The following is a 19341-nucleotide window of genomic DNA, read 5'->3' as shown; positions in this document are numbered from 1 at the left end:
CGGTAGGGTATTTCTCAGGTTGAGTAGCTCCAAGAGACAAAAAATATTTGTCCACGAAAACAGCCTTGGACTGTGTGTGCATTCAATTCACTTCTGTACCGTACATTTTGAGGTCCACGTGGATAACATAAATAACAAGTATGTTTCAGAAAGTTGAAAATAGAGGAAATTCTCTGTTCCATTTTGTGTTCCTCGCTTTAATTTATTTCAGATGTGGCTGGACAAAACACATCTTGTCTCAGACCTCCCTGTTTATGCGTGACAACATACTATAAACAAACATTTTGAAAAAAACAACATAACTCTTTATTCAGTGCAGATTACATCACTTTTATACAGTAAACTTGGATACCAGTATCAACAGACTGATGAGCGAAAGACACCTTCCTCTCAGCAGAACTCATCTCAAGTTTGCGTTCTGTTATCCAAAATATGCACTTTATTCAGCAAAGACAAAATAGTTGTGCATGGTTCTATTTTCAAAAAACATAATTTGATTCATTTTTACTGAAAGTCTAAGTAACAGCTTTGCCAGATGAGTACCACAGATAACTTGTATTTGCATATTTGCATTTTCGGCAGAAATATACTACACTGCAAAAAATTACCTTCAGGTGGTTTGCGAATCCATTAATGTTTCTATCCTAGTCCTCCCTGAACAAAATTAGGTTTTCAGAGAATTACACAACCGCGGATCAACAAACTACTGAAGGGATGAGTGATAGCAAATCAGACAAAATCAAATTAGAGAAGCAAAAACACTCGGTACATCTTCTTGATACCATGTGATTCGATGGTCAGGAATATGCATAACATTGGTGAATGTGTATAGTTATATATACAGTGAATGAGTGTAGTTTAACGCCGCTGTTGGTAATAATGTAGTTTACACCTTGGTAAACAGCAAACATTGATATGACTAGCGAACGCTTTACCCACTGGACCACCTTATGGCATGAGAATAAACATGACAGGGTGTTCATTTCTGCTTATCAAGGACGTTGAGAGACATGATCCTGGTGCCTGAAGATACACTGATGAGCTTCACGTTCTTCAGCGAGGATTCATATGCATACGTGAACGTCGCTCCCCCGCTGAGGGAAATCTGTAACAGAATATACAGTTTGTTTAAGGACAACAAACTATCGCCTCACAGCCTAAACCTATCCAATACGCATCTCGATAATCTGAACATGTCTAACATTTCATGATGTTAAAATACTTATACTAGTCCAGCATATTTACATATTTAGAATTTTAGTGTTCAGTTTTTCATTTAGAACACCTTTACGCCATTTTTATCAGTACATTATACAAATAATCTAATTTATGTAGGATTTAAACAAGTTCATATAAAATGGAATTAATTTTTCAGTAAGTCGAATAAAGATAATTGTTGTAGTACATTATGAAATTATATGTGCACAGCAGGTTCACTAGGCACTCGCCATAGTGATTAATATCAGACATGGACGTCAGGGACATGGACGTCAGGGACATGGACGTCAGTGACATGGACTTCAGTGACATGTTCAAGTCACTTTACGTCCGTAATTCGGCCACCAGCTCATAAAACAAATACAAGAGCTAGTATTAACAATATTTCAACATTCATTGTAGGATGGGTTAATATGTCATGAATTTAAACACGACGAAAGCACTAAATATATGCAAGTTCGTATCCCGACGAGTTTCTAAAAGTGATGTGTTCGTATATTTGGGGGCCTCTCAAAATGGACACGAACGTTCTTCACGAAGTATATCTCCTTGTTATCGCATAACCTTAACTTTATATAGTTTACATATTACCGAGCAGCTAAATATGCAACTTACACATTAACTAATTATATTATAATACTATAGTATTATATCCCTACTAATGATTAACGAAAGACGATTCTAAAAGATACATTCACGTTACATTGAAGGCAGCAGGTGTCACGGCTATGGTCAAGTCGATGTTGGCGGGGATGAAGCCATGGTTCTGTACAGTCTCCGATCGTACACTCCTACGTCCAAGCCATGTACTAGCGGTCAAACTGTCGGACAACCTAATGTATCTGACGCGCAGCAGGATTTCCTTGGCAGCTACCAACTGCATCTGAAACCTTGATGGTAAATATACTATAATATTAAAACTGGGGAATACATGAACTGGATATGTGAAACATGCATCATGAAGAAAGTCACTTGAGCAAACGAATGCGCTTATCAAATCATAATACAAAATTAGAACACGGAATAATACCATCGGTATTGCATGCTTTTGGTCTCAGTGAGGAAGGTCAGACACGGAAACATACATACGCTTGGCTGGCACTGTTCATTGCAGCTTGCAGGTAGATGACGGTCGCAGACGTGAGTTCACACGGCACTCCGAAATCTGTATCCTGGAAATAAATCCAACAACCGCTCAGTTACTTTTTTGGACCTCCATGCTTGCACATGGTCGCTGACGAGAGTCTTCTGTGTACTAACATCATGATGAGCTGCTGTCAGACCTACACTGATAGTACCTCTACGGTGTAGTGGGTAAAATATCCGCCCATACAGGGAGTTCGATCCTCGACATGCGATAACATGTTAAAAGATGCTACTTGCTGTTAACCTGCCTGACGACTAAGGAGGTCTGAAATCAATGTACTGTCTGTCCCAGAACACGAACACATGCATGTGTGCACGCACATGCTCCCCCTGTTCGCTGTGAGGTATGGTATTGGAGGTGAGATAGATATCAAAATGAACTCTCCTGCATCAGGTCAACATACATTAATAGCTTATTTTCTCATTATTCACGAAACGTTACCCCAAATGTATTTTGGAACTTTCAAAGTGGAAAAAGAATCCTTCCTTATGACAAAATAAATCCCTTCATACGGTATCTCTGTATGACTTCACGCCATATCAAACAGGTGACCATAAAAACAGGTGTCTTTTGCTTCGAATCACCTGTTTTAGCTCGGGCACATCAGTCCAGGTATTACGTTGACAGGCGTTATGGATCGGTTCGTCAAACCTCCACGTGCCGTCGCTCCAACACGTGACAGTATTTGATGTCCCGCAGAAACTGTGTCCCGAATGACACGTGGCCGTCCCTTTAGCTCCAACCGATGTCTCCGAACTCTGAACACTACCATTAGGCACTGTGGCCGACGAGCAGTCTTTGTAGCCATTTTCTAAAAGCGGAAGTAGATAATTAAAAATCCCAAAGTAAAAAAAATAAACGCACTGCTTGGAAATATTTTAAAAATAGTTGGAATCCTTTGGAAAGAATTGTTTCAGCATCTTTGTACTGGTCGAAATTCAGGACAAAATGTATAATTGCTGTACATACATTCACACTTAATTATACAGATGTGGCTTTAAAACCAGGAACTGAAATACTCAAACATGTCACACATACATATCTCTTGAATAGTACAGGACTATATTTGCTTAAATGGGTGAGATGAAGTTTAGACTCGAACTGACCAGGTGTAAAGATACGAACATCTTCGGCGTGGTCAGCTTGAATGATGACGTAGGCGACATGTCTGTAGTCGAGGGCGTCGTTGTAGGAGGCAACTTCAATACCATCTACACTAATCTGCAGAAATACGACATCAACTGTTGATGCGTGCAAAGAATCAGTTTCATGAGTGAGTATGTTATTGACTGAGTGTGTGTAGTGTATTTAGCAATATTCAAGATATATGAGGGCGGCGGACAACAAAAATGAGCTTAATGCATTGTTCACATGTAGAAATCGAACCCGGATCTGTAACGTATCGAGTGTACGCTTTAACCACTAGGCTATCCCACCGTTCATGTACACACTGAAGAACAGCACATATTATACTGTTGAAAATCGAAGCCGTCCTTTGACATGACTTGCGAACGCTTTACCCTCTGGACCACCTCATCACATAAACAGTACAGGGTGATTATTACTCTTTATTAAGGACGGCCAGAGACAGCGGTGAAGAGTGAACTCATTTTGACTGTTTAAATCGTCATTTTGACTGTTTAAATCGTTACCATTTAGGTGAAAACAACGGACGCACTATTTGTAGTTTAACGCAGCTACCCAGCCTAATAAATAAAGATATATCTATTGTTTCCTAACCAAGTCTTGAGCGTTTGAGTGTGTTTGCCGACATATTGTCTATCCACATAGTGTGGTACTATGTGCCGATTTGACATAGAGGAATAGGATAGTGGTCAAAGCGATCGCTTTCCATGCCTAAGGTCCGGTTCGATATCGTACAAAGGGACTGAGAGGAAAGTCCATTTCTGATGTCCATCGCTGCGATCTAAATGGATATTACTACCAACAGCGTAAAACCATACCTACTGACTGACGTGAGACTTTGTTCATGTGTGACACCCATGGGCTGTTTGTGCGAGAAAACGTTACCTTATACTGTTTATTGGACAACGTCACAGTCATGTGGAATTTCTTATTCGTCGTAAAGGGAAACGTCGGAATGTTGTTCTTGGTCTCCGTGCCAGATTTCGGTTTGTGTCCAACTGTCAAACTTGACAGTGAGAAGGAAGCATCTAACTGGAGAAGTGTGTTCCAGAAATCGCCGAGTTGTACAGAAAACGTCCTGAGAATCAAATCAAACCCTTTAAAGCCGCAGCCATAATAATTGCAAAGGTTTCAGCACAGCTAATATACTTCTCCTAGGTTGTATCATTTTGAAATTGATCTGGGACATATTTAATCAGTTGTAAACTTCAGCATCTATCTGTGCCCATGGAAAAAATGGCAGAAATGCATGTATATTCACTATACTTCATTACTACTGTAGTGAAGGCTTCGGTTCCTCATAGTCGGTGAGAAACACTGTTATTGAGCCCGTGGTGGACATCATCGTAAACAGTCAGCCACTACGTTAAGCGAATTGTGTCAGGCGCTGAAAGAGGAGTGGACAAGACGCCATCAAATTTTCACAGGGAGATAAATGATACATTGTGAATGGATGTCTGACTCATCATTGATGTCGGCACCAATTTCAAACATTCACTCACTTACTACACACCACCAGACATCGTCTTTTCGGGTCATTTGCATAATACCTCTACACAACCAACATGTACGATGCATTACCTTGTTCCTTCCCTTTTCTCATTTCATATCCACTCATGAAGAACTGGGTTAGAACTGATTAGACAAGCAATGCATGCAGGTAATGAGGGGTGAACTTAACTGATACAAGATCATGTATATGATGCATATGATGTCAGTACTTGAGACCCGTGCAGGTCCGGGATAGAATAGGTCTTCAGCAACCCATGCTTGTCATAAAAGGCCACTGTGCTTGTCGTAAGAGGCGACCAACATGACCGGGTGGTCAGACTCGCTGATGTGGTTAAGACATGTCATCGGTTCCCAATTGCGCAGATCGATGCTCCTGCTATTGATCACTGGATTGCCTGGTCCAGTCTTGATTATTCACCGACCGCCGTCATATAGATGGAATATTGCTGAGTGTGGCGTAAAACTAAACTCACTAACTCACTCACCCAGTATTGGTGACAATTCTTGATATCCATCAATACTAAAGGCGTACCCTTTTCTGTACTGCCATTATACACAATAAAATTAGAGTCATTATCAAGCATGTCATTCAAATCAATGTAAAACATACCGAGATTCATTAAGGTAAAGAGACAGTGTTGATCCTTCTGTCACTCTGCAGGGCCAGAAGGCAGTGAAGTTCATGCTCTGAAATTCAACACAGAACTCACGTTTACACGCTAACGCGTGCACAGTAAATATGAGGAATATACGTATATATGTTCAGACAGCGGTTAAGAATATCAAAGTCGTTCAAAGGCATACACTGGAATATGGGCCAAAGAAACCCGTGACTGAAAGTAAACTGACCGGCAAAAGAAAGCATACAAAGTTTTCATGAGACCATTATCATTGACTCAGACTACTCAGACAGACAAAAACATGCAGTAGTGTTAACAGCATCTCTACTCAACCTGAGCTAAAACACACACGCATAGTGCAGAAGCACGTGATGTCAGATCTAGTCATGCGAAAGTTCACTGGTTTTCAATCACACAGGATAAGAGTAACACACAATTAATGTTCACTACATCACTTTAGCATCCTGTATGTTCACCCCTTGCATCAATACAGGCACGCAGCTTCCTTGTAGCCGAAGACGTCAGACGTCGGAAAAAGTCACGTGGTATGCGACGCCATTCGTCCTGAAGGACTTATGCAAGTTCCTGTCTATTCTGTGGTGGATTAGGCCGTTTTCGCACGCGTCTGTCTAGTGCATCCATTTCTGGAGGAAGAGCTGGCCACTATAGAGCATTCACGTTGTTCCTCTCGTCGCTGCTAACGACGAACAACTCGGCCCAACGCAATCTGTGACGTCTGTGCTCAGGGGTCAACACCTGTCCTGATGCCCGAAGACATCTTGTCAGCGAGTATCGACTGACACAGTGATCAAGGAATTCGCCACTAATGACGTTACCATGAAACGGCTTCCCAGGTGTAACGTGCTCAAATGTCAGTCTTCAGCTGGTGTTGTTACTCGCTGTCTCCCGCTTCTTGGTCTGTCCCGTCTGCCTGTAACGTTGCAACAGTCTGGTGACGGCTACACGGGTGCAGCCGAAGGTTCTTGCAACGTTGGCGTGTGTCGACCCCATCTGGAGCATACTGTGGCCCTCTCACGTTCAGCTGCCGATAGTCAAACTGCATGTGTAACCTGTCCGCACGCTACGTTTTATACCCTTAGTGCATGTGAAACTCTGACAAAGGCCCCACATCATGGTTTATACAAATGACCTCTTCGACGTTTCATTCGATGGGAATGTCGCTGAATATTAAACGGCTACATTTGGGCGATATGTTTCAGTGTATAATATTTTTATAAATTTGAGAAATGGTAACTTCTTTTGCTGGTCAGTTTATCTGCATCATCATCAGATACCACGGATTCTTTTGTCATAGGGCTACGATGAGGAAGGAAACAATAGAAAGTTATGTTAATAGTGTCACTCTGGAAAGGCATTCTTTATGTAGGACAATCACTGTCTATATGTGTCGTAAACCGTGACGAAATAACACGATATGTCACCTTGTGTACACAGTGACGAAACCATACAATGAGTTGTGTTCTTATATAAAGAGTGACAAATGAACGTATTTGTATGTGTCTAAACGTGGCTGTCGTTATGAAAGAGAACGTCATTGTCACTCACATTGGGCTGCCATGTCATTTTCCGGCATTCACCTTTCACCTGGCTGCCCACCACGCCCTTGGTGCAGTTAGCCACATTGTCCTCGCCACAGAACATGTACGTCTGATTAACGCACGTGTATGATATTGATGTAGATTCTCGTGACTGACGTTGATGTTTGGCAATGACCATGTTGAGCGGAGGCGACTCTGGTGTCCCACAGGTTTCTAGGTCATCAACTAAAACAGTGCATGAATAGCGAGTGAGTGAGTATAGTTTTACACCGCACTGTTCAAAGCCACATGTCGGCGGTCTGCAAATAATCCATTGATCAACACCATTAGCATCGTTCTACGCAGTGGGAAACCGATAACGTGTCAACCAACGTTTATAGCAAGCCTGGGTTGCTGAAGGCCTATTCTACACCGGCCTTCACTACACCGGCCTTCACTACACCGGCCTTCACGGGTCGTTCACCTACAGAACACAGTGTACCCTACAGACTTTCATGGCCAAGAAAAATATCAGATTAACGGTCCCCCTCCACAGAACATTGAGCATCTAGGAAATACACTGACGTGATTAAATGTATAGGAAGATGACAGAAACCCTGGATCCAGATTCCCAAAGCGTTCGTAGCCCTACGGCATTCGTAAAGTTGAATTTACTGTAGAGTTAACTGCAGAGTTACGTCATTTCGTAACGTCAGGTCGTAACGTCAGGTCGTAACGTTACGAGCACTTTGTGGATTAGGCCCTTGCTGCATTATAACATCATGCAGATAACCACATGTACACAAGACAACAAACCAGTGATTGATATGAGCAATGTCATTCGACATAAGTTACCATGACAACCAAGCAACACATGATCCAATTAATCGTGACATAACAAAACATATTTACACTCACCATTAATAACATTGGTTGTTCCTGATATTTTTATTTCAGCAATGTCCGAGGAAAATGGAGCTTGGAAGATCAATCCTACACCCATTATAGACCCCGCCCCTATCTTAAGGTCAAGGCCGTTTGACCAGTCCAACCAGAATGTCCTGTATTCATCGCACGACAGAGGACTGTGCCAGATTGACCTCTGTACTGGACATACTGAACAGTCAGTCTTTGTATTCTCTCTGGCACCAAGGATGAACTGAACATGGTCCTCCAACAGCAGACCTCCTTTGACATCAATGACGACGTCTTTACATGCTTTGACCCGGAAGTACTTCGATGTTTCTGTCGTGGTAATCGGTAGGTAAATTTCGTTTTCTTTTTCTGATTTCACGTGCATGTCCTTGTAGTAGGTCAGGTCGCCTGAAAAGACAAAACGATTTGAACCATTGGACCGTCACGTGACAGAGGCACATGAACAATATGTTAAGCCAACTATACATCTACCGAAACCTATGACTACCCTCCTTGTGTTACGGAAACGCGTCCAGTAAAACTGTAAGGTTTAAAATTCGGTTCTTCAAGATTTGAGCCAGACTGCAAAGTCCAAAGAAACACAGTTGTACATGTGACTCTGTCCTAAAATTCGTACATATTTCATGCAAGTAATTTGAATCTTAAAATGTTGTTTTATTACGTTCATAGTACACTGAATATATAAAACATAAATTACGCCAGATTCGTTTTCCTTTTCTGCTCTTTTTATCAGAAATATCATTAAACCGCGTCACTACCGTAATGAAATTAGTAACGTCATTTTTAAAAAGCAAAAATCCAAAGATGACATTCATTTATGTACAAATGTATCGAAATGCCTAGATTTCCAATATAACATGACGAATGAGTTGAAATTATATATATAATATACAAGACAACAAATATATATATTGCTCAAAAGGGACCAGCAAGCCAAAAAGTTTTCATTCATTTCATTTCTGATTTGTACATATAAACTAATCTGTAGCAAAAAACTTCAAAATCAGAATATAAGTTATATCATGATTATCTCAAGATCTGCTACCAGACACACTGTCACTACATATTCATAAACAGATAAATAAATAAGTAAATAAATAGTAAGGACAATGATAATGTTACGATAGTGACACAATACTTGTTTTCACATTTTTTTATAATAAAGCCTGTGTAGTATGTTTACTTTAAAAGATATTTCAAAGAAATATGTCAATGAGATATTTCAGCACGTTTAAAGGCTGAGTAATAGGTAAACGATTCACTTATCGGCGTCTCTTCATGTACAAAAAAAACAGGTAAAGACTGAAAGTTATGGGAGTGACATTGCGACAGTATATAACATAACTACCTTCAGTCCTATCATGACCATCTTCTTCTGTCATAGCCGTTACACTACTCTGTCCTTATCGTAACAATAATTATCATACTTACATGCTTATTGATTTTATTCATTTGATACACAATTTATAAGCTAAAAGGATTTCAAAACGTCTGATAAATTTGAGTTGAAAATTTAGACACAAGCAACATTAAACTGGAAAAATGTCACTGATGTCAGATGTGTGTCCTTACATTAACAAAGAACATGATAAAGGCACTGACCGTAACACTAGCGACAGTCACTAATAAAAACAGTTTCATAACAATACCTGGTCCCCAAAGTTTACTGAGCGCATGGTTTCAAATGATGTTCCTTACGGTCTATGTTACTTGGTGTTATTTGGCTGGAAAATTGGTTTCAGCCATAAACACCGTAACAGTTAGGACACACGAAAGATATAGTTTTGTACACACCATTGTTTGGTAGCCATGCTTCCACACTACCACTGCTTGGAAACATGAATATTGCGAAAAGAATGTTTATCTTTGGGAAGCATCAAGTTTACAAAAATAAGCCTTGTTTGCCTAATATTGTATATGAGTAGGTCTGCGACATGACTGCGACTTCTTTTTAGCAGCCGCTTCGCTCGGCATGTCGGAGACCCAGGTTCAATTCCCAGGTTCAATTCCCAGGTTCAATTCTCCACATGGGTACAATGTATGAAAAAATCATTTCTGAAGTCCCCCATCGTGATATTTCTGGAATATTGCTAAGACAAGCGTAAAACCCAAATCACTCACTATCCAGACAATCAAGAGACTGACAAGACAGTTCGAAGACACAACAGCGCGTCCATTGACACTCAATATTATTTGAATTTACAAAGACCCAACCTCAGAATCAATAAACAATGCCTGTACACGGTCGTCTGATCACCCACTTGGCATCTCAAACCGTAGTTCCCGAACGGCCATTGGTCCCCAAAGTGAAACTTCAGGAACGACCCCGTCATGGACTGTACTGGGCAAGGCGGTCACTAGGGGAACAGAGTTGGCCTCAATCTGAAATATACATGATATTTTACTGGTGTTGAGGAAGGGTAGCTGAACCGTTTTCATTGGCAGAGCTTGCTGTGACCGAATCATGTGAATTGTGGCACTAACCACCAAATTAATTAGACCTCCATCCCGTTAAACTCGCGACGTGATATAAACTTACACACTGTTTTAGTGCCACACTCACTCACTAACTCACCACATCACATTGACATCTTTTAATATAAATGATATACCTGGAAGCGCCGTTAATAAAAGTACACAACACATATGTCCCGCACTATTCTGAGGCACCGTGATATAATTGAAATAAGTATTCAAACCCCAACTCACTCACTCACTCACATATTGAAACGAAGTCACGCCAATGACACTGATGCACACATTGGTTTACACTTGACGTCAGACTGCGTAGACGTATTCGGTACCAGCCTCGAACCTGTGAGACTCGCGAAGGTCAGGGTCAGAATTAAACTTCAGAAATTCATGCTTGTGGTAAGAGGCGACTAACGGGATCGGGTGGTCAGACTCGCTGACTTGGTTGACATCCAAGCTACATAGAACAAGGCCCCTGGTGTTGATCACTGGATTGTCTACTGCAGACTTGGTTATTTACAAACCGCCACCATAGAGCTGAAATATTGCGGAGTGAGGCGTAAAACTAAACTCACTCACTCCTTAATGCCCCTTCAGGAAATCTGGATAAAAGGGCCTACGTATATTTTTCCGGACATGTGGTAACGTACACCTCGTTAGTAGTTACCAAGCGTTGTCGTGAGGGAAATGACCAGTAATACAAGAAACAATGCGTAGAAGGCAACATAGTTCCATGCAGGTAAGGAAGGGCAGAGGTAATGTCTAGCTTGAAAGAGTCTCCAACATGCCACGGCAACTTCCAGATCTCCCTTTAAACACTATGCTCATCGTGGCCATATCTCACCGGTGACCAAGACCGCATAAAATGTTTTTATGCCACACCTAACTGTGGCCAACCTATGACCATGAACGTCATTGTAAAATCAGAACACGTGGAATTAGTACATACCTATGATTCACAATATCAATGCTATTCAAGTGACACACCTGCTGGCGTCTCACCCATGATTCATAACACCTATGCTAGTCAAGAGACACACCTACTGTCGTCTCACCTATGATTCACTACACCTACGCTATTCAATAGACACACCTACTAACACTAACCAACCTACGATTCCCTACCCCGATGCTCTCCCCTAGTACATGCACTGGATCTGCAGACTCACACTGAAAGAGTTGGTGAAGTAGGAGATAACCACATGGAATTCCTCTCCGATAACAAACGGAAACACATCAGACTGGACGTCCTCCTTGCTGTTGGATACCCGTGAGACATTTTGGTAGTATCTATGGTTGAAGAAAATCTTCAGGTTCAAGAAGTGCTTCCCGTCATCCCGTAGGCTTATGCTTACACTGAAACAAGATAGAAAGATACTGCGGCCTATTGTTCAGCGGCTGTGCCTTCGTATCCTAATTGTAAAGATATATGCTCATGATGTCAATCACTGGAACATGTGGTTATATAGGTGGAATATTGCGGAGTGTGGCGTTGAAGAAACAAGGTATTTACTAACCTCAGCTAGTGTGCTTATATATACTGAGTTAAAAAAGAAAATTCACATTCTTTCTTCTGGGCACTCTAAAAGAACAAGAGATGGTAAGATGGTTAAATTGGTATTATTTCATTGCTGTGATCTGTGTGATGTACTCGATACAATAACAGTGCCACAATCAGTTCCATTAGGCTACACCTAATGGGTATACAGAATGACAAGTCACACGAATAAAGAAATCGAAATTTCTCAGTTCAATATTGCGTATGGCTGCTCCGCGCATTCACCACTGCCAAACATCGTCTCCTCATCGACTGCCTGATGCTTGTGAACACGTGGTTGGGGATCCTGCACTACTGCTCTTGCAAGGCAGCGCCAAGTTCATGCAAATTCTGAGGTGCCTAAGACCACGAAGCCTTCTCCCAAGTGCATCTCAAACGTGCTCTAATGGATTATGGTCAGGGGACCTCGTTTTGAAGGAAATTTCGTGTCAACGACCTGGGCTATAGACCTGGGCCATGAACCGCCATGAAAGGAACGAGTTCAGGGGTGAGCACCTGGTCGCGGTAAGCAGCAGTTGCGAGGTTTCCACGGATGGCCAGAAGTCGGGAACGGCTGTTCCCACAGAAAGCACCCCACCCCCTGCAATTTCCGTCCCGGAAACTGTCAACTTCCTGTACACAACATTGGGTATACCGTTCAGAAAGGCCGTCTCCGTACTCTATGCCTGCCGTCCGCGAATCTGAGGGTAAACCTGGATTCATCAACAAAGACGACTCGATTCCAATCGCTCTGGGTCCATCGGAGGTGACGTTGGGCCCACAGCAGACGCTGACGGTGATGAAACGGCGTCAATACTGGCCCACGATATGGACGTCGAGAATGGAGATTGGCAATCCGCAACCGATTTCGAATGGTCTGTGAGAACAGTCGACCTCTAAACATCTCAGCCCTGGTTCGTGTAGCCGGCAGAAGTTTGTCATGTAGGTGACGTAGAACGTCTTCTGCTCGTGACGTTACACGTGGACGACCCGAGCTTGGGCGATCAGAAGTGGTGCCAGTTTGTTGTAGACGACCTCTCAAGTCATACACAGTACATTGTACATTGCGACATCAATAACTGAACTTCCCGCTTGCAACATGTCAACGGCACGTTCAGGTTGCACATTTGACAATCGTGGCATTTAAAGTACCGTAAGAAGTGTGGTTTAAAGTGTGTTTTTTCCATTCTCGAAGCCAATGCAAACGCGTGCAAATGAAGAAAACTTCGATGCGAAGATCACGTGATCGAGTGCACGTGCAAAACCAGATTTGGCACTAACGTCATTACCACGACGAATGGATGATATTGACTGGTTTTCGCTCACGTTTGTCTTGAGTCGAAAGATAGAGATCCCATTTCGGATACGTAGATGTATCATCAGAGAAACATTAGTTATTATTTTTAAAAATTACATTTTGTGAAGTTTCTTTTTTGACACAGTATACTATTCATCTATCCATGACCGATTCCGATGTCCTGTGTACACGTTTCCATTTGCCCCGGGGATACTTTAACACAAATATGTATGTGCGCCCTCTTGGAGTGGATTTTAGCATTTAATCTTGTTTACCTCGAAGTAAATTTAGTTCTGTTTTCAGGGGTCGGGTATGTGTTGTTTCAGTAACAGTTTGCACATAAACGCATTTCCCACAGCAGGTGGTTTATGTTTTTTAATAAACATTACAGCTGCATCGGTTAGGAAGCATATTTTAGGAAAATATCGAATGATTTCAGTTTTTAATGTCTGTTCAACTTTTAACTTGTCTCAACTCGACAGTCGTGTTAATAATGCGTGTGAGGGTCGAACGTCTCAGGCTCCAAACGTGTTCATCTACGGTAAGCGGGCAAACGATATGTAACTTCAGTTTAGGGTTTAAACACTTTTCTGAGTATGTTTATATTGGAACGTGTCTCGTACGTGTTTACGTTCATATTCTATATTGCACTGATGTATGTGCACAAATCTACTCCTGTACAGGTGGATGAGTACGGATTCAGATATAATAAAATGAATTCAACACACGGGCGTAGAAAATCAGTCCTAATTTCTTCCCATTCTGTGTATAGAAGAAGGAACAGATTGGGCAGCATGAGAATTTGATCATCGTACCATACTTTGAATTCAGATTTTGAAGAATGCATTTTTCATAAATATTCTTGACGCCAGTGTGATAATACTTACTGTTGCCCTAATGTTGGTGTTGCAAATATGTGGAACCTTGTGGAATACACCATCGGACAATTCAGTAAGATATCTGTGGAACTGCTCTGAAACAGTAGACGAAATGCCAAAGTATCTTTCTTTACAACCACATTTTACAAGTAATCTCTATCTAAGCTGGACCAATGAAGATCCGGGTGACAATCTGTCTTCAGCAACCCATGCTTGTTGTAAGAGGCGACCAATGGGGTCGGCGATCAGGCTTGGTGGACACGTGTCATGGTACCCCAATTGCGCAGATCGATGCTCAAGCTGTTGATCATAGTATTGTCTGTTCAGGGCCCCGTACCCCTAAGCGATCATACCGCTACGACAGTCGCAAGGTTATGTTAAGGTATAGGAGTTGCGATCACCTTAGGGCTAAAATTGTTCTGTGGAATGGGCATAAACTCGATGATTTATAAACCAGCGACATATAGCTGGAATATTGCTTAGTGCGGCGTAAAACTAAACTCACTCAGTATCTGAGCTGCATCATTTACAACTTTCCAGCCTTTTGCATTTATTTTGATAATGCATTAGGCAAACCACAGATTCTCTTACCATCTGTACCATCCACAGTGGCATACTCACAACTCGAGGGTATCTGTACACTCTCTGGTAGCAGGATCCTCTGATAGCTTGCCAGATGCCTCCAACGCATGCGCACGTAGGTGATTCCAAACCACAAGGGGCATAACCTGCCTTGCATGTGTAGATGGCCTGCATCCGGGTATGCGTGTATCGGACTTCCGCATTGGCTCCGTCCAGTGGGGGAGGTGGGAGGACACAGTCATAGGGTCCGGAGTCTGTGAAGACGTTAAGACCATCTACTGAGATCAGATTTAAATCAGCAGCACATGTACACTATCCGTGATTGTGATATTTAGTGTACATCTTTTCTTAATGTATGGCTGAATTGTGCTAAAATAACCAGCATTTGAAGAAATAATGTAAATTCAGCAAGGGTCCATGCAGGTGGCAAAGGTCCTGTAAGTCCCGATGATTCCAAGTATGGCGATCTACCTTCAGTTGTTGGTGATCTATAGCCCGTTTTTTTTATTGCATTGTCCTTTATTATAAGAAATGATTAAATGCTAACATGCTAGTTATACAAGAGTTAGTTAACTTCCTGTCTGATTCAATGTCCTTGTTAACAGATTTTACGAAATAACTTTTATTTATTATCAAAGTAAATACATATATATACTGTTATAGTCATGATATGGCTGCAACATTGCCGAAGTCACTCTAAATCTCAACTCACCCACTCACTCATTCACCCACTAAATCAGCAGCAGCAGCGGCAATGTTATTTTAAAACGGCGCAGTAAACCGGACGTAGCTGTGATGCATTGTATCGTGTTAGGCAGTTATCCCAGTCACACAGGTCTCCACGCACACAGTTTAACCACCCGACCCACTGACTACTACACAGTTGCCGAAATATAAATGTAATCCCAACGTCTTCGGCTGGGTATCCGGGAAATATCAGTGTGGTGTTTGTGCGTGATCATAGTTAATAGGCTAACTGACGGCACACCAGCAAATTAAAGCTACTACTACTACTGCTACTGTTACTACTACTACAGCTGCTGCCACTACTACTGCTGCTGCTACCACTACTACTACTACTGCTACCGCCGCTGCCAATACTACTACTACAGTTGCTGCTGCTGCTACTACTACAGCTGCTGCCAATACTACTACTACTACAGTTGCTGATGCTGATGCTACTACTACTACTACTACTACTACTACTACTATTACAGCTGCTGCCTCTACTACTACTGCTGCTGCTTTAGCTATTAGTCAGGGTTAGAATAGTCATCAGCTTGTTGTAAGAGGCGATTAAGGCATCGGGTGATCAGGCTCGTTGACTAGCTTGACACATACCACTGGTTCCCAATTTCGCAGATGATCACTGCTACTACTACTGCTGACCTGGTTGACACCTGTCATCGTATCCAAACCACTAAAACCGATGCTCACCATGTTGAGTATTGGACTGTATATGATAGCTGAATATATATTACTGAATGTGGAGTTAAGCAACAAGCAGACAACCAAAGCAGCCTTGACTCTCTCAGGAAGACTGTATGTTGCTCACCTTTCTTTATCACTTTGTTACCAAACACCTTAACTTCGCACACAGTAAACTCATCTTCAGGCCTGACCTTCTGTCTGGTAAGTCGGGCGTATCTACCCGGGATAGGGGATTGACAGACGAATGACTGGGTGGTACCCAGAGGGAAGGTCCCATCGTAAGTGTAGCACCGGCGTCCAGTGTCCTCCGTCTTTGTAGGGTCATCCATAAACACATCTACTGAGAAATCATGAAGTTGTTTGGCTGTAATAAAAGACAGCACAATTTCAGATTTATGACTTTCAAGGAATTACGTGTATCTGTGAATCATGGGAAGGTTACATTCAAGATTGAATCAACTTGAATCGCCAATGCCTGAGGGTAGTCTCGATTAGGTGCCGACACCTAATTCCACCGGACCTATAAGGTAAACGTTAATGGATGAGGCACTGAACATCACTGATGACACCAGGTGGTCGTGAAAGAGGGACGCATTTTCTGTCCTTACTGTAACACCAGCTCTTGACACAATTCGCTGAAAATTCTACAGCTTGACCTGACCTACGGCTTGACCTGAGCTACTCTACCTATGCACGACTCGGGAGCTCAAATGGCATAAGCAGCAGGTCAAGTTAATTTCATTCAATAGGGGAGCAGAGAATTTTATACATGTTGCTTTCGTGCGAAGCATGCATACATCCGAAACATTGAACCGTCTGTTCCTTCTTTTTTAGAGAAAGTTAGGACATTGTTGACGATTTCTCGACACTGAGAACCTTGTCGCGGCTGTTCGGACATGTTGTTGACAATCCACTGACAAAGGCGCACCCCTTCACAATAATAGACCCATCATGGTTCCGCAATGCATGAGTATTCACTTGATAAGGTCAAGCTGAACATGTTGGGTGTGCTTGTTTTTTGCCGAATGCCGTACATATGATGACGGTCTGTAAAATTCGGACAGGCAACCCGGTGACCCACTTTCTTACCTTCTTGGAACTATTTTGCCGACTATGTATTGTTTCTTGTATTACTGACTATTCCCTCACGGTAACAACTAACAAGCTGTAAGTTACCACATTTCAGGAACAACGTAGAAAATACAACTGGAAAACCCCCGACCCTACAATTCTGTGTCCTGAAAGAGTATTAATGAGTGACGTGAGTTTAGTTTTACGCCGCATCCAGCAATATTCCAGGTATATGGCGGTGGTATGTACATAATCGAGTATCAACCAGACAATCCAGTGGTCAACTGCGTTTAATCGATCTGTGCAATTAGGAACCGATGGCATATGTCATCCAGCGAGCCCCATCACCTGATCCCGTTAGTCACTTCTTACAAGGATGGGTTACGAAAGATGAATATTCAAACCAAGACCTTTACGAGTCTGGTATTAAGGAAACTCGGTGTATTTTTGTTATATTTGAAACGCCCCAATTTTCACTTACTCGCATTACATTCAGTACCACAGCGTCTCCTGCTGGATATTTCAGCCTTCGTGACAATGTAGTAACCGCCTAGATCCACCTGCCACCATACTGGGTCGCTCGATGCCGTAGCTGACCAGCACGAACCGGACATCTTGTCGTCCCCGTCCACCACCGACTTGGCCGCGAGGACATTGCTGTTTGCTGTGCACGTCTTGTCGCGAGCAAAGTTCACCAGGGGAGGCTCTGACACAGACATAACATTATTACTCAGCTGTAGAATGGTAAGTACAAGAACATGTGGTGAATAGCTTAGGAAATCACAGGGCCACCCACTAGTCTCTCCTCTCAGTATGAGCAATTGTTTTTTTCAGCTTTCTAGAAGATGGTGAATTAAGACTAGGGCCTATATTTTCGAAGCTCTCTTAGCGCTAAGATAGCCGTGCCATACATTAACATTAACATACGGCTATCTTAGCGCTAAGAGAGTTTCAAAAATATAGGCCTAGGACTTTATTGATAACCATGAGTTGGGTGTGGTCACTCTCAGTTTGCTGATTTCGTAAGGACCTGCCCAAAACATCTCTCTATTCAATAAACAAACAGTTGTTATCCACAAAGACGTATTCTTCACTATGAAGCCCTCAAGGTTTAACTGTACCATTAACTTGTAGTCGACAGCGACGGATCAAAAGTTACTCATAGCTTTTGTGTCAAGACTGGGTGACAACTGAATCAAAATACTGCAATGCCACATGCAAACACCAGGAAGGTATACATCTATGTTTGATGGTTGCCATGCATGAAACAAGCAAAGGTTTACATACTGACAGGGCATGTTTCTCCTACGAGTACTTTAATTATGTGTTGGATATTAAACTTTTGTCATTTACTTTTACAAACAAGTTTGGGTAAATCCAGTCTCCATGTGAACACGGAAATTACACATAATCCATGTTTTACGGAGTATTGGAATGGAATCCATTATGCCATAAGAGGTCGAATGTAGCATCCTTGATAAACAAAATTAATGTTGTTTTTCTCGATTCTGTTTTTGCTTACCAGACCATGCTAATATACAGCAGAGGTGTGGGAAGTTCAGCTAAGTAAAAAATATGAAATGTCTCTCGGACATCAGAGCGCCACTTTTACTTGTGCGCGTGACAATTCTTCATTGCCATTTAAAAAAAAAATTTTGACGCGTCCCGATCATCCATTAGTCCACTACAAGACTGAGTGTCTGTATGAACAAGTGTCATGGAATCTATATCTCATTAACACGTGCTAAACTCCCCAAGCTGTATTTCTGAGAGAGAAAAACATGTGTTCCAACGTCACTTTTTTTTTCAATCAAAACTTTTAAAAAGTCCCACCACCCTCATAACGTTTGAAAAATATGTGCCCGAGAAACATTTAATTTCTTTTTATGCTGCCGTACTACGGGCATGAGATGGAAAGTGTGACGGCACTTCGCAATCGTAAACCAAGCAATTGTT

At 42.0% G+C, this 19341-nt stretch overlaps 1 protein-coding gene across 3 annotated transcripts in view; it reads right to left on the bottom strand.

Moving 5' to 3' along the window:
* Positions 1–282: 282 nt before the first annotated feature.
* LOC137281895 (uncharacterized) overlaps positions 283–19341 on the bottom strand; it is a 56776-nt gene continuing 37717 nt past the window's right edge. For all 3 annotated transcript variants that reach the window (XM_067813598.1, XM_067813599.1, XM_067813602.1), the window contains 15 exons: positions 17867–18091; positions 16439–16678; positions 14923–15137; positions 14311–14396; positions 11759–11945; positions 10379–10499; positions 8100–8504; positions 7210–7427; positions 5634–5710; positions 4397–4589; positions 3472–3586; positions 2950–3176; positions 2308–2390; positions 1922–2108; positions 283–1105 (listed from right to left, as the gene is read on the bottom strand). In XM_067813598.1, the coding sequence (XP_067669699.1) occupies positions 980–1105; positions 1922–2108; positions 2308–2390; positions 2950–3176; positions 3472–3586; positions 4397–4589; positions 5634–5710; positions 7210–7427; positions 8100–8504; positions 10379–10499; positions 11759–11945; positions 14311–14396; positions 14923–15137; positions 16439–16678; positions 17867–18091 (2705 nt within the window). In that variant the 3' untranslated portion in view covers positions 283–979. The remainder of the gene's footprint in view (positions 1106–1921; positions 2109–2307; positions 2391–2949; positions 3177–3471; positions 3587–4396; positions 4590–5633; positions 5711–7209; positions 7428–8099; positions 8505–10378; positions 10500–11758; positions 11946–14310; positions 14397–14922; positions 15138–16438; positions 16679–17866; positions 18092–19341) is intronic.

The sequence above is a fragment of the Haliotis asinina genome, chromosome 4 (genome assembly GCF_037392515.1).
Source record: "Haliotis asinina isolate JCU_RB_2024 chromosome 4, JCU_Hal_asi_v2, whole genome shotgun sequence".
Taxonomy (NCBI): Eukaryota; Metazoa; Mollusca; class Gastropoda; order Lepetellida; family Haliotidae; genus Haliotis; species Haliotis asinina.
The sequence above is the reverse complement of the archived record's forward strand: the minus strand, read 5'-3'. Positions and strand labels throughout refer to the sequence as shown.